Raw genomic sequence first — 15,425 nt, 5'->3', positions numbered from 1 at the left:
AACTGACTTGCACTGAAACTGCTGCATATTTTAACAAAGCTTTTAATCTTAGCCACACTGAATTTAACTAGAAGTCATGGCTGTGTTAATTACCAGTCTGATTTCATTTTACAAAGATGACAAGAAGAGTGTAGATAGAGGAGAGAACCACTACAAGTCAGGACACGTTACAGTGCAGCCTAGATGAAGGTGTGCTTACCGGTGTTGTCAGGGCTAGCATGAGGGACAAGGTTTATAGTGTCGGTGAGTAGTGATAGCAAGAGTACCGTTAACCTACCGAGTTAATTTATTCACATTAATTCCCATCAACAAATCAATTGTATGTGTCACATGAAATCTTTATTAGGCAAGGCAAGTTTATTTATATAGCACTTTTCAACACANATATTAACATTTTAAACTGTATACCCCGGTTATCTAGGCCCGTTTTGTTTAATGTATACCACGTTTATCTAGGCCCTTTTTGTTTTATGTATACATGTCACACTGTGGGAAACGATATTTCGATGACATGTATACATAAAACAAAAAGGGCCTAGATAAACGTGGTATACATTAAACAAAACGGGCCTAGATAACCGGGGTATACAGTTTAAAATGTTAATATATTTAAAGTGTTCAAAGTGCAGTTTCAGTGCAAGTCAGTTAAAACGATCTTAAATTGGCGTGACGTTGAAGTCGTGCGACCCTGCTGCTGTACTGGCTTGTAGTTCGTTTATAGCATAACGTTAGCATTTCGCTTTTGGCGACTAGATTTATGATTCAAAAATTATAAAAGTAGGGTTGACATGTGGAGATTATCCGGTTGAACAAAACGTGATCCCTCTCTTAAATGTGTGTCAACCACAGACCTTATTTCGAGCTATTTTCCAAAATCCTATGGAGAATTTGCATTGGTTTTTCGGCGAAGGAACCGGAAGAAGTTTACTTCCGGGTTTTACGACGCGTCACTGCGGTTCTCTATAGCGGGCCCTCTGTGAACGTACAGAGGGACCAACAAGCTCTCCCGTCTTCACAGTTATTCGCAGAGATGGCATTTAACCCTTCACATTCCAACAGAACCTGAACAGGCAGATTCTAAGGATTTATTTATTTGGAAATGTTATTTTAAATACAATTAAATCAAGTTATTTTGGTAAAACTACTGAAAAATGTAACAAAAAAAATAAATGTTTTTTTTGTAATGTTTTCAAATATTATTTTTTGAATATCTTAGGCCCTCACTGACGGCTCGCCACTGGTTGGTCGCAAAAACAAAGTTCGCTAACATTAGCTTAATGTAGCTAACATTAGCAAACAAATGTAATAGCAAAAAGCTAAGCCTTGTTAAACCTAGCGTTACGTGCAGGAAAGAAGCTGAGTCCTCACAAAGTATGTCCCCGCAAGATGGTGAACTCTAATAAAAGCTGTACAAGGTGTTGGTACAAGAGGAACAGGCAACAGATGAATCACTTTTTATTTAAATAAATGTCAACGTTTTTTTTCAGCAAACACAGTTGACTGACAATTGACACTTCTGGTTCATACATTCGACCAGGATTTTCTGTAAGTGACAATTTGTTCCAGAAGCTCTTGACTCAAATTGCAGATCCTTAGTAATTGCATTTGTCCGCGTCTCATTCTCTGCAGCCAGTGAGAGGAAATGCTCGTTGTTCCAATTGCCCGTAGTGTTGTCATCTCTGTGTAATGCTACAACAACTTCCTTACCTTGAAAAATATCAAGAGATGGGAAGACAGAAATAGAATAATGGGTGTTTAGATTGCCTCACTTACACTAGGCAGTACTTTCTGACCCTAGGTATGATCTTTACGGAAATTGAAGCCTTCATTTAATGTAGGCACATTACCTTTGAAAACAAATTGCAGTGTGTCCTGTGCAGTTAAGTATGGGATAATGCATTATAAACAAGGGTGTCATTAAAAAAGTATTACCAAAAGGTCCTTATATTGCTAACAGAACAGAAAAGAATCACATTTGAGAGTCAACCTTACATTGTTTATTTGTATTTCTTATGCCTTTTTATTTTCAACTTTCATCACACTCTCAGTAAATACAATGATCTGAAACATGCAGACCAAATGATGATGACGTTGTTCAGTAAACTTGTATCTTCTTGTGCGTAAATCAGCTGGAGAAGAGAAGGAACACCTGCAGAAGGTACAAATACAGCAGCACAACAAACAATGAGCCTCTGTTTGATGTCCCACAAAAAAACGAGTGCACAAACAAAGCGATGATGGCACAGGTTCAATCGGGTCAGGTCCAGGAAGACAAAATCAGACCAGGCTCCAAGACTTAAGAGAGGAATGGAAAGAAAAGGGACAAAGCTTGTGCATGAGCAAAGACATTGAACAACAATTTGAACACTAAAGCCAGACAATGACTACTGAAAATATATATTTACTTTTAATGCAGTTTACTTATAATGTGAGGAAGAAAGTTGAAGAGCAACTTTATAGTTTACTGTTGCTTGTAAAGCTCACTCGAGATAGAGCACGGTGATTCTTTGCTGTTCGCATCGCATTCTGTCACCAAATGAAATTATAGGGAACTACTGTATGCAATCGCTACAATTAAGTATTTTCTATAAGTCTCTGGGTACAGTTAATATTATGTGTATGTAATTTAATGTGGGAATTATATTGTGTTGCTGTTTTAATATTTGTATTGTATTGTATTTCCTTTTTATCACCACTGTAAAGTCTCTTTGAGCACCTGAAAAAGTTTTATAAATGAAATGTATTATTATTATTATCATTATTATTATGTGAAAGATTCATGACATTCTGGACAAACCCCGTGTCAGCCATGTTTTTTGTTTTCACACAGGGAAAGTTGATGATCACAACAAGACATGGGAGTTGGCCCCTAACATTTTAGGGGAAAAAAGTATCTCAATTTTGGAGTCATTTTTGTGAAACCATGTTTTGCCCTGTTGAACAATACATCTATTAAACAGTTTTATGTTGTCGAGATGTTTTGGTCTGCACACAATTGTTTGGTGATCTCACATGCATTATTACATGAATAAATATAAGCTCTTCTGAAGCTTTTTCCCAATGAACTTACATTTTGGATTGATTGAAAATATACTGTATTTTAATCTTTATAATTAAATATACATATTTTCATTTTTTAAATCATCAAGTATCTGCCTGGCCTACATTTTCCATCGTTCCGTTCCAAAGACAGAAAAATGAATTGGCTCTTGCATCACAGACTGCACCAAATTTTATTTGAGGTCATCTCTATGAAAAGATTCTGGATCATGCTACCAAATTGATTAGAAATATGCTGTAATCACATAATAATTACACATGCAGGGACTCCATCACATATGTTGACTACCTAAAATGTAATGTTGTTTCCTTCCAAAAGAGAATCTTCCTACTCCGCTGTTTGCCTCTAAGCGTGTTAACAACAACAGTTCCTAAAAGAAAACCAAGCAGGGTTTGTCTCTGCGAGGCTGTGAGAGCCCGTAACGTAATTCCTCTGACAGAAAACACCACCGGCGTTCGCTGTGAGGGAAACATGACTGATCAGTTCAAGAGCGTATGGCTGAATGTAATCCACACTCTCCACCTCCTCCAATACGCAGGCTTATTTACCGCCAAGTGCACTCAGAGGAATTCTCTGAGGAAGCGTAGACAACAAACCTCGAGACTTCACAGGCATCAGCAATCATACATTCAAACAGTACAGTGATTTAGAGGGGTTAGTTATGCCCTGCACATTTCCAAGTGACTTTTTGGAATTGGCAAAGTTTGATGGTTTTGTCAGCCGATTGTGTTTGTCTTCAAGAGGATATTATCTGTTGTTTTGAGGAATTATCCTCTGAAATGTCTCTTGTCAAAAAGACAAATCTGACTGACAAATCCTGCTGTTAAGAGGGACTACAACTTTAGACAGCATAACAATTGTGTTGTGGAGGAAATGCATCAAAACAGATTGTTTTTTATTTTTAATTGTAACTTCTGTCTCTTTGTGACAGCAGTCATCACCATGGTGCCACGCTGCAGAGGAAAAGTATTAGTTGGATCTACAATAAATCCAAGTGTAAAAATGTTCTTTAAAACTCATTTTTAATAATTTATCACACTTTGTTGGTAATATTATTTCACAGCCACATATTTTTTTTGCGCATTGCTTTTCAGAAGAACACTTAAAAAGCAAACTGTGTTTTTCTGTCCTGAACGATTTTGTTTATTATTATTATTGCTCATATCATACATTTTAAAGCCCCATTTACTACATTTTGCATTTTACATCAAACCTCCACTCATGTCCAATTTAGTTAACCGCTTAAATATTTGCCACAAAATGAAGAAAAAAGAGTAAAGAAATATAGTAATAACTGTCTTTTGTAACGTAGTGCTCATGCGTTGTTTTAAGCAATGTCTGGGACGGTAGCTTATGGAGGGTAAAATCTGCCAAAAATATAACTGACTCAATTAATATGAATGCTCTGGGTCTCTAGTGGTTATTTTTGTAGTTTCAGAGTTGCATGAGACCTTGATTATCTCCAGAACAGCTCATGTTATACCGCAAGTTCAAGTTTCATTAGATTATACAATTCCATTTATCTTACACTTTTATTAAAAGAGACTCACATTAAGTGCTATAAACAGGGGTGCACATAAGTGGTACGCAGGTACGCATGCGCGGCAACAATCTGAAATGCGTACCGTCACTTGTGTCACAAAGCGCATTTGCGTACCGATGTATATGTGAAGCTTTTCCATAAGGCGGTTAGATCACCGGACGACGGAGTCGGTCTCCGTGTGCAAAGACAGGGCTGCTGTTAACGTCGGCCTGTACAGCAGCACTGCGCTAAAACAGCTGATCACAACGTTCACACGCTCTGTGGTCACGAAGCTCTGCACTCTACTACTACCCCCCCGGTGACATTCGCGATACAGAGGGCTTCATCATACTCCACTAGCACCCCCCCACCCGCTGATATTCGCGATACAGAGGGCTTCATGGGAACTTTGAGGGGAGCCGGAAGTTGGAGTACCAAACACTGACTCCAGGTACTCATCTGAGTACCTCACTGAGAAAGTTGTGTGCACCCCTGGCTATAAACCTTGAAAAAACAACTTCCAAACAGCAAGAATCATGAGAGTACATTAGCTTGTAACAAGCCAAAACAAAAAGTCTTACATACAGAAGTGGGAACAGTTGTTTTTTGGCCCCGGTGGATTTTCAGACTGCAACAGAAGAGGTGTCGACCTTCTGCTTTCCTGATATTAAGAAGAGAAAAATACACGTTTTAGGCTAATTGTTTTGGGAGCTATCCGTACAGTACGCTAACGCTCTCCCTCTAAATAAGGTTGAGCCTCTGTTTCTGTGTGTACCTGTGGGTCAGGTCAGAGAGTTGAACAGCTGGTTTCTCTGAATACATTCTGTGTCTCTATGTGTTTGGTTAGCTCCATGAGGAATCAGTTTTCCGTGGGATGTGCTTTTGTATTCTTGCCTTGTTACCGGGTGAGAGGCAGAGAAAAGCTTTAATGCAATCAATGTTCCTCCAGATGTGAGAATGGTTACCATGGCCTGGATTTAGGAAGGGCCTGAACCATAACCAGTGTAATTTGTTAGCGTCCACCTTTTTTGGGATTCATACAAAAGATAAGGGTTTCGCACTCAGGGGAAAATAAAGCGTGTCTTTCAAGACAGGTTAAATTAGTTTAGCTTTCCAAGATACAAAAATGTACAAAAGGACCGGTAATCGGTAGATTTAAACACACAGCACAACAGATCAGATTTTCAAAAACAATCGCGGAGTTGGGAGTAGGAGAGGTCGATGGGAGAGAGGCAGAGGAACTGCATGGCTGCAGTTTAAATGCTCCTGTTTCCTCAAGTGGACCAATCAGCCTGTGAAGGCAGCCAATCAGCAAACGGGCACCACTTGCTCACTCACACACACACACACAGCCACACAGACTCTCACAGGAGGAGGGGAAAATATCCGCACACACATGACATAACGATCCAGGGTCGTAACCTTTATATATACAGTCTATGGTCGTAACACATACTGTAGCTATCATGTGCCTAAAACAGTCCTGATGCTCTTCTAGGTAATCATACATCCTGTCATGTACACAGCTACAGTTGGGCCTTTGTTATCAAGTTCTACTCTGATATTGGGAGAGTATATTCAGTATTTTCCCAACAGTAAACTTTGAATGGAAATAGTAAAGCTAACATGGCTCCTGAATGCAGCTCAAGGCCTGACTCGTCCCCCAAACACTCCCCTCATTAGAGCAGAGTATAAAAAGCACCTGGTGGCCCTTTGTTGCTTCCTTTGTCTCTGCTGTCATGGTCGCTGCTACAGGTAGGCCGCATAACTTATTATTAAGGATACATTGGTCACAGTTCTGCTAGCAGTTTATGATTACTTGCTGCTAGTGATGGCGAGATAAAGCCTTATGAAGCTTTGAAGCTTTCCAGCCAATTGGTTCGCAAAAGGGTTCATCTCATGAGCTTCATCTGAACACAAACCCCCCTGTTGGTCAAAGTGTGTAAAACAGGCAGATTTGACATCTAAATACGCGGCGCACCTAGTGTCCCCCCTCCCCGCACCCCCAACTCTGACTGACTTCCCGTGTCACTGGCCACAGCCCACACACTGAATCTACCTGAAAACACTGAATCATCTTTATTCCTGTATTTATTATTTTATTTATTCATGTTTTTATTCCTACATTTATTTATACTTATGACATGTTCCGACCTGTATATAAGTGAGGGTCCGAGCTCTCTTAATTCCATCGTGTCACCGGGCCCGGGTACAGGAAGGGTAATATTGTTCTTATTATACATCAAAGGGTATTATGAGCGTTGTGGTTCAACCGATCTAAAGCACTTTCTGAAGCAGTCACGTGGTATTGAGTAGCGAGGCTTTGTTTGTCATCGGTGAAGCCACTGGCCCAAAACGATACAGGCTTGCCGGCCTCGTGACCAACAACTAATCACATTAATCTCCCGTCCCGGACACACAAGCACGCAGTTAGAGCTTGTACTGATTTGATTGGCTGGCGCTTCCGTCAAAACTTGAAAAGTTGAACTTTTCTCAACTTTTGAAGCGAGCAACGGAGGCAAAGCAACGCGACGGAACCACAATGCAGTTCGGCAAAGCCTGACGTCACCCCATTCAAAGTGAATGGGAAGCGTCTCCGTTGAAGCACGCGTTGTTTTGTTTATGGCATTAACATTTTTGCTTAGTGCCGTTTGCTTTTGTTTGCTTTTGTTTGGTTTAGCTTGTTTTGCATTTGTCTTTTATAGTAGTTTTAGCTTCTGCTTATTTTGTATAATACTGTTTTTCCTTTTACTTTTTAAGTTGTTAGTTTCCTGTCTTGCTTTATATTGTGCCCCGGTTTATGGTCACATGAAGTAGCCTGCTAACCCATTAACTGATCCCAGCCCACCTTAGTTTTGGTTTGCTGTTCACATATAGACTTTTAATGTTACATTTTTAGGTAAATATTTGTATCACTATAATAAAGATGGTTTTAAAGTTTTTTTTAAACCAGTTTTTATTTTTTTTCTAACCAGAGATTTATATCATGCAGCAACATTTCCTGAGTTTCCTTTATCTTTTGTTTGCATTTAAATAAAAATGACTTTATTTTGAAACCCGTCTCTGCCCCTCAGTTAACGATCCTCTTCTTGGCTTCTTGTCTTTTTGTATCTGTCCCAGGTGGTGGTGGTGGTCCTTTATCCCCTTTTTTTAAAGATCCTATTTAGTATAATAAAATATTCAAACACACCACAATGCTGCAGCATGGCACAGGCACTGCACTAGTTGTCAACAAAATAATGTAAAACATGTATTTGCCATACATTTGGACTGCCTCTGGGACTGTGGGACTGCACCTACTGTAAGAAAAATGATTGTCCTAAGGCATTTATAAGTTTGTGACCTTGGGAAAGTGGGAACAACAATAAAATCCCTCCAAACTACAGAAGTCTATTCAATGTGTATTACTTTTGATATCTAATGTTATCATTTTCCCACTTCCATTCACTGAGCCTACCCTCAAACTGTTTTTGCCCCCTGAAGAGACTCGTCTTTGAAGTCCTCTGGTCCAGCTCCGAATGATAACATTACTTTAAGTCTAGATTTAAAACTCAGCCTGATATATCCTCTGAAAAACACTAATGTCCGCCGAGAGCGCAAGTGTCCTGGGAGAGTTTACGAGGTTCATATTTAACTCAATATATCGTATAGTTTGAAAGAAGGGCCAGAACAAACTGAGATAGAACGTATGATACTGTGGGAGGTCATTATAATAACCTTTTGGGGTTGTTTCTTCTGTGGAACCAACTCCATGTTTGCATACTTCAATGACAGAACTGTAGATAAAGGTCCACCAATATGAGTTCAATTATAGGGTATTGGGTTTCAAATAATTCTCATTTAAGTTATTAGAACCAGCAAATTGGCTGTACCTGTTGCTACTCCACAAGGTTTCCCTGTGTATTGAGAAGTTTCTTTGAGAGTTTTTCCCCTGTATGCCGCAGGGTTTATGGACAGAAGGTGTCATATGCTGAGTACTTGTGTCTGTATGGATTTGGCATTGCAACTGATGGGACATTGGTTCAAGTCCAGATCGTAACCAAAGAAATACACCGTGTTAAAGCTAGAGATGTACCAGTTCATCTAACTGCTGGGGTGTCCTTGAGCAAGACACTGCTCTGCTGGTGCCAGAAAACCTCCATTACAATAAATCAAAATCAGAATCGGAATCAGAAACGGGTTTATTACCAGGTAGGTTGACATGCACGAGGAATTTGACTTGGTGTCGTGGTGCATACATAAAAGTAAAAAAAAAATTAAACACAGATAGTGAACTTTTTTAAGAACACCATAATAAAAACAAATTAAAAATAAGAAAACATATAGTACAAATTAAATAAAGCCGTATTTACATTGAAATAGAATGGAATAAAATATAAAATATGTGTTTGTACAAATGTGTGTTTGCAGACCTAATGTGTATAGTTAATTTCCCTTGGGGATTAATAAAGGGTATTTTACTCGAATAAAAAAAAAGAACAACTTAAAAAAAAGGTACATTAAGAGAGGCCGAGGGCACACTTTACTGTATCATGTTCTGTGTAAAGAACAAAATCCACACCTGCGTATTGTGGGCCAGCTGCGGACCCCTCACAAACACCTCTGTCTCCTCGGGCCTTTGATCAGGTAATTGCCCCTTCGGCCCCTTCAGAGTTTGCATCCACCATATGTCGCTATGACAACAGCATCCATCTGTGTGGCCCATTCACTGCCTCCTTAAGATGGACTTATATGTTATGAAGCTGTGAGCAAAAACGCACTACAAGCACCCCCCGACCCCTTCATCAGCCACCTTTCTATCACCGCTGTATGTATGTGGGTTTTTTTTCTTTTCTGTTTCTGTGCGCACCCACCACTCTGACACTCTGTTGGTGTCACCCCCTGGAAGGATGAAATGTTCTTTTTTTCTCCACTGTAATAAAGATTGCCTTTGTTTCATAAGGTAAAGCAGATCCACCCGCACGAGATGAGAGGATCAGAGTGCTGGGGGGGCTCGGAGGGGGACGTTGTGGGGGCTCGTGGTGCTGTTTGAGGAGGGTGAGACATGTTCTGTTACAGCAAGATCAAATTCTCAGAGGATTTTAAAACAAGAACTTACTGTATGCCCTCCTGTGATTCATTTAGATTCACAAATATTAACCCTGTATCATCGAGATGTTATCCTTATATTTCCCTTTAAGTAACTCCACGGTAATTAAAACCATATTTTTTTCTGCTGTCTGCCGCACATAAATTGTATTTTATTGTTTTACCCAGATATTTCTGGAAGCTTTATGAAGTTAACTTGGAGAGAAATGTTTTCATCAAAGACGATGCTTCCACGGCTGCACCTTTTTTATCCAAATGAAATATTTTAGGTGTTTTAAAAACCTTCTTTGGACTCATTTCCTAGAAATTAGGCTTTACATTTGGACAAATAATTCCTTATATGTTGGTTTGAACAAGGCTTACCTGCATGACATGAGGTTTTAGACAACCAACGTCAATGAGATGGAAAAGGTTATAGCTACACAGGAATAAAAAAATTAAAAAAATCCCTTTCTGGAAGCTTCACAGTGACATCCCACACTGTCTTTTCAGCTTCCTCTGGAAAATTGCGTATTTTGTGCCTTGCTTGAGAAAAATGCAGTACAGGCAATTATGTTTAATGTCCTGATTTTCATGCACACCCATGAGTTTCATTCAGGTGACAATTATCTGCACGAAAAGAATAAAAATCCTAAAGAATAAATCACACAGAGACGACAGTGTGGGTGTTGTTTCATATTTCAGTGCTGTTGTTAAACACCATTTCAGTCTTTAAATGAGAAAACATATGGAATTGTGTCAAAGCTTTAGCCAAATGCTGATGAATGTAAGTCCACCTGATTAGTGCTGCTTTTTTGGCTCCTTCAATTCTAATGATTGGAGTAGCCCCCTTTTAGTCGATTAGTTGGCTAATTGGTTGAAGATCTTTTATGGATCTGTTGATTAAATCGAATCGATTAGTCGACAAAATAGTGTGTTTTATTTGAGTATCCTTTAGTTGAGGAGGAGTTCAGGAAGAATTACAGGACTGGAATTGACACGACGTACACCATAATCAAGTATGTGGACATGTGGAAAAAAAATTCATTATTTACACAGTATGTTTTTAACTATTTAAATTGTGTTTTGGCTGTATAATGTACCAAATTCACAATTTCCAAGCCGGCTAAGTGAGTCAACAGATGTCTCGACTGACTATCAGTGCCAAATCCTAAATTAACTACTATAAAAAACAAGAAAAGCCGCAAAGAGTTGACATGTATATTCCTAAATGACTTAAATAATCAATCGATATCAAACATTTTATCTGTTAATATTTTTGCTGAATAATGTTTCCTTTTTAACCATGTTTGTATCACTTATTTTAGAAACCATATAATTTGCAAGATTTCAAAGCATACATTTGTACAAAGTCCTACATTTAAAAAAATCATGACTTCCGAAAAAATATGTGAAAAAGTAATTCTTTATTGAATATTACAGAACAGGACGAGGAACATGGAGCTTAAACGATCACAGCTTTATCTATGCATAGGCTACAGACATCTCTGGGAATATTTCCGTACTGAAAACGATGGAGATGATCGACAGTAATCATTATTATTATTATGAGCCCTCGTTTCAGTTTTAGCCACATTATAACAATCTCCTTGTCCCACGTTCTTATAGGCTGTTGGTTTTTTAGGGCTGTCACCTGGATGTCCATCACGGTCTGCAAAAATGACACTTGATAATTTTCTTGAAAGCGCTCTGGAAGTCTTTGTTGAAGTATGCGTAAATGATGGGGTTGAGCAAAGAGTTGGAGTAGCCGAGCCAGTTAATGACATCCTCCAGCCAGCGGGGCATGTAGCACGACTCCTGGCAAAATGGCATGACCAGGGCTACGATGAAGAAGGGCAGCCAGCAGAGGATGAAGGTGCCCATGATAATGCCCAGAGTCTTCACCGTTTTTCGCTCCCGTGCCATCGCGATCTTCCTCTTCGCCTCTGTCGCCTTCTCGTGCCTGTTCTCGAACAGCGGCACGGAGCTGGGGGTGTTGGGCAGCGGCAGGTTGCCTTTGGAGTTGCTGTGAACTTCGATGATCTCCAGAGACTCTCCGTCCTCCGCGTGCTTCACCGCACCGTTGACACTAAGCAGTGGCCGGGGCTCCACGCTCCGTTTCCAGCTTTTGCCATGCACATCCCCTGGACTCTTTTTGTGAAACAGGGCTGGGGATAGCGCCAAACAAGAGTTGGCAACTTTCTTTTTCTCCGTTTTACGCACAGTCCTCCTGATGCGAAACCTGGCTGCTTTGAAAATCCGCCCATAAAGAACCAACATGAGTATCAGCGGGATGTAAAAAGCCCCGAAAGTTGAGTATATTGTGTACCAGGGGTCTTGCCTGATCTTACACTGCTTTGGGTTCGCCCTGTCCTCTGCCATGCTGCTGGACTGGGAGCGCATGATTAACATCGGTGGCACAGAGATGGAGAATCCCACTAGCCAGGTGACGCTGATGAGGACCGCGGCTCTCCTCGGTGTCCTCTTCTTCATGTACTCTATTGGCTCCGTTATCGCCCAGTATCTGTCCAAGGCGATGGCGCACAGGTGGAGGATGGACGAGGTGCAGCACAAAACATCCAGAGAGATGAAAATGTCGCATGGGATCTGCCCGAGTGTCCACCTGTTTAGCACCTGGTAAAGCGCCGCCATGGGCAGCACCAGCACTGACACCATCAGGTCTGTGACAGCCAGAGAACCGATCAGGTAATTGGCAACATTCTGGAGAGACCGCTCCAAGGCGATGGCTGCAACGACGCACGCGTTCCCAAATATTGCGCACAGGATGAGCGCCACGAGCACAAGGGATGCGACTATTTGATAACTTAGCTTCACCTCCTCGTTTTCAGGTGTGAGGGTTTTGTTGCTGGAAGAGTTGTCAAACTCAGGCCAGGCGGTCGTGTTGTTCGCGCCCTCCATCGTTGGTTGGGTTTGGAGAGCTTGCTGTTACTTGATGGAGAGCCCGGTGCGCATCACACCGTGGCACCTTGAAGAGCGCATAGTGGACTATGGGACTGCCTCGCGCAGCAGAGAGAGTCTGAACTGTGAGTGTCGGCTGCTCACGGAGAATGATGCTGCGTATTTATACCAGTGATGGAAAATGCGTCATGTTTCTGTGAGGATGGAGCTCAGTTTGGAGGTTTGGGTCTGTTTAGTCTGCAGCTGAGGCAGAGGAGATTCGGGAATTATTAAAAAATACATTACAGAACCACAATATTTTAATTTAATAGTATATATCATGTGTGTTCCTCTTCTTGCAAATTTCCTCTCTGGGACTAACAAAGGTATTCTTGCTGCAACTTTTTTAAAGTAAATTTGTTGTGGATTTTGCGATTTCGGTGGAAAAATAAGCTTTGAAATATTTCCTTTTTATGAAATGTTTTACTTGTTGAGTCTCATTTTAATGGTGTTGGTGAACTGATCTGTTTTGCATCGTTTGTCTTGTTATAATACTTATACAAAAGAAAAGAAGGGAAAACAACGACAGCAACAATCAACAGTAATAATAATAATGATGATAATAAGAATACAACAATTATAATTTATTATTATTATTTGGGTTTTTGGAATTTCCTTTGTGCAATACACAACTTTGTTTGTAATTAAGAGAACAACAATTAAAAAGAATTTATAATGATTTATCTTTTACCTTGTTCGCAGTAAGTATATTGTTTATTCTCACATTTTAAATACCTTTTTTACAAAGTAGTGAAGCGTTATTTTTGTTTTACCAGCACCACGGTCAGCGCTCTGTGTCCGCCAGGTGGGACACTGCCCCCTGGCGTTGGTCCACTTTCATTAAAATTACTAAATGGTGATCATTGACTGTATGATGGTCATCCTTTATTGTTTCAAGTGAAACTAACCATTTTTTTTTTTAAGGATGCATATTTACAAATACATTGTATAATACTATGTCAAACCAGTGTGCAGTAAACAACACATCCATTGTACACATTTAATAGAAGTCATTTCTGTAAAATGTTATAAATATAGCCTAATGAAAGTGTCTAAATGTGTTCAACATCATTCTGGTTTGCCCAAGCTGAAGAAAGCACTGCCGGTTAATAAAATAAACTGAATGCGAAAAGAAAATGTATGTGGATCATGAGTGTACACATTTTCTTGGAATAATGTATTGTTTTTTAACCACCCAAGACGTCCGTGTGCATATGATAATGTTTTTTTATTTAAATATCAAACAAATATGTTCAAAATGATTAATGTTGTCCTTATAAATAAACGAACAAGTCAATAAACTCATAAAACAAAACGGATATCCTATTTTTGATCTGTTAGACTTTCCGTAGCGTCCCAGTTCTCATGACGTCACAGCCTTACTTAAAGCGAAAAGGCTGCTCAACTTTTATTGTTTCTTAACAGGTTTTCTTCGTTACAAGGTCCTAAAAGAATCCTCAGCTGTCAGCAAGGCGAGTATGTTTATTAAATATACTCACATGCTGACTGTCATTATCTTAAGAATGTTATGTCTTGGTGAAAACATGCAAAAGAGAGTCTGTTGTTGTGGAGCTAAGTTAGCAACACATTGAATTTAATTATTACACTGAGGGCTATGTAGTTTAGCTTACATGCAATCATATTTAAGACTGTAGCTTAGTTTATGTAGTTCTAACACTGACGGAAATCCCTTGCACTAAATAAACACCATGACTAGGCTCGTAGCTTAATAATGGAGTTTCAACAGGCTTTACAGCAAAGTAGCCTACTCCTATATTTGTATTATATTATAACTAAGTCCATGGTTTGAGCCAATGCATACAACAGGATGTGTTCCTCTTTGAATCCTAAAGAAGTTCACTCTAATAATAACCACATCATTATTAATGTAATGGTATATGCTGGTAAACATGCTGCACAGTGTGTAGCATCAGGTTACCTCATAGCTGATGTAAATAACTGTCTCGCTGCACTGACTTGTCTCATACCTGTCTCATAGCACCTATTTTTAAATAGCTGTCTAGCCTTGGGTTTGATAAGCAACACGTCTTTTTAAACACGGTTTACTTTGTTTGTCTTGGATCAGGGCTACAAACTACATCCAGTCTATTAAATCACTTTTTTGAACATATTGTATTCATGTTTTATACTTTTTATTTGTTTTAGTTGCGGGTTTTTTGGTATATTTTAGTCTGTTTTAAATCGTTTTATGTGAAGGCACTTTGTAACTCAGTTTAAATAACATTGTTATTATACTATTACTAATGTAATTAATGCGAGAGTCACATGCAAAACAAAGTCTATAAAACCTGATACATGGTGTGTCAGGATTTCTGGAAATATTCCTAGTAAATAGAGCTGAATGGCTATAAAAGAAAAATAACAAATTCATTATAACTAACTCTGACATAAACCTAAAGAAAGTGTGTGTTAGTGCCGCTGTGTGTTCAGTATCTTCATCATCAACAGCTGGACCGTGACCTCAGATGTCCCAAAGAGAGAGGACCATGCTCCGCTGCAGGAGGTGTCGGAAAAGGGTCGTAGACTCCACCTGTTTGTCAACGGTTGGTACACAATTTGTGCATCTTATGCGTTTATTATGTGTTTAGCAACTTGACTTGAGATGTTTTCGCATGCATTACATCACATTACATTTAGCTGACACTTTTTTCCAAAGCGACTTACAATAAGTGCACTCGACCAAGAAGATACAAACTAGAAGAAAACAGAATCATATAAGTACATCAGGTTTCTTATGCTACTGAGTGCTACTCGTGCATTGTCTTTACTCCACTGCTAGGTAAGCTGCTACAGAGC

At 39.5% G+C, this 15,425-nt stretch overlaps 2 protein-coding genes across 2 annotated transcripts in view; one reads left to right on the top strand and one right to left on the bottom strand.

Annotated features, from left to right (window-relative positions):
* Window positions 1–11,106: 11,106 nt before the first annotated feature.
* LOC104947415 (5-hydroxytryptamine receptor 1A-beta) lies at window positions 11,107–12,772 on the bottom strand. The gene has a single exon (XM_010773414.1). It carries the CDS (start codon window positions 12,567–12,569, stop codon window positions 11,316–11,318), a length of 1,254 nt encoding a protein of 417 aa, XP_010771716.1. The 5' UTR covers window positions 12,570–12,772; the 3' UTR covers window positions 11,107–11,315.
* Window positions 12,773–13,983: 1,211 nt separating this feature from the next.
* Window positions 13,984–15,425, top strand: part of LOC104947464 (E3 ubiquitin-protein ligase RNF180-like) — a 34,651-nt gene continuing 33,209 nt past the window's right edge. Inside the window, exons 1-2 of the mRNA XM_010773475.1 lie at window positions 13,984–14,080; window positions 15,078–15,172. Of these exons, the coding sequence (XP_010771777.1) occupies window positions 15,095–15,172 (78 nt within the window). The 5' untranslated portion in view covers window positions 13,984–14,080; window positions 15,078–15,094. The remainder of the gene's footprint in view (window positions 14,081–15,077; window positions 15,173–15,425) is intronic.

Source organism: Notothenia coriiceps, unplaced genomic scaffold (genome assembly GCF_000735185.1).
Source record: "Notothenia coriiceps isolate Sejong01 unplaced genomic scaffold, NC01 NC01_scaffold00012568, whole genome shotgun sequence".
NCBI lineage: Eukaryota > Metazoa > Chordata > Actinopteri > Perciformes > Nototheniidae > Notothenia > Notothenia coriiceps.
The sequence above is the reverse complement of the archived record's forward strand: the minus strand, read 5'-3'. Positions and strand labels throughout refer to the sequence as shown.

Bases quoted from the DNA above. Each gene is read 5' to 3' on its own strand.
- LOC104947415 (XM_010773414.1), bottom strand. From the start codon at position 12,569: ATGGAGGGCGCGAACAACACGACCGCCTGGCCTGAGTTTGACAACTCT.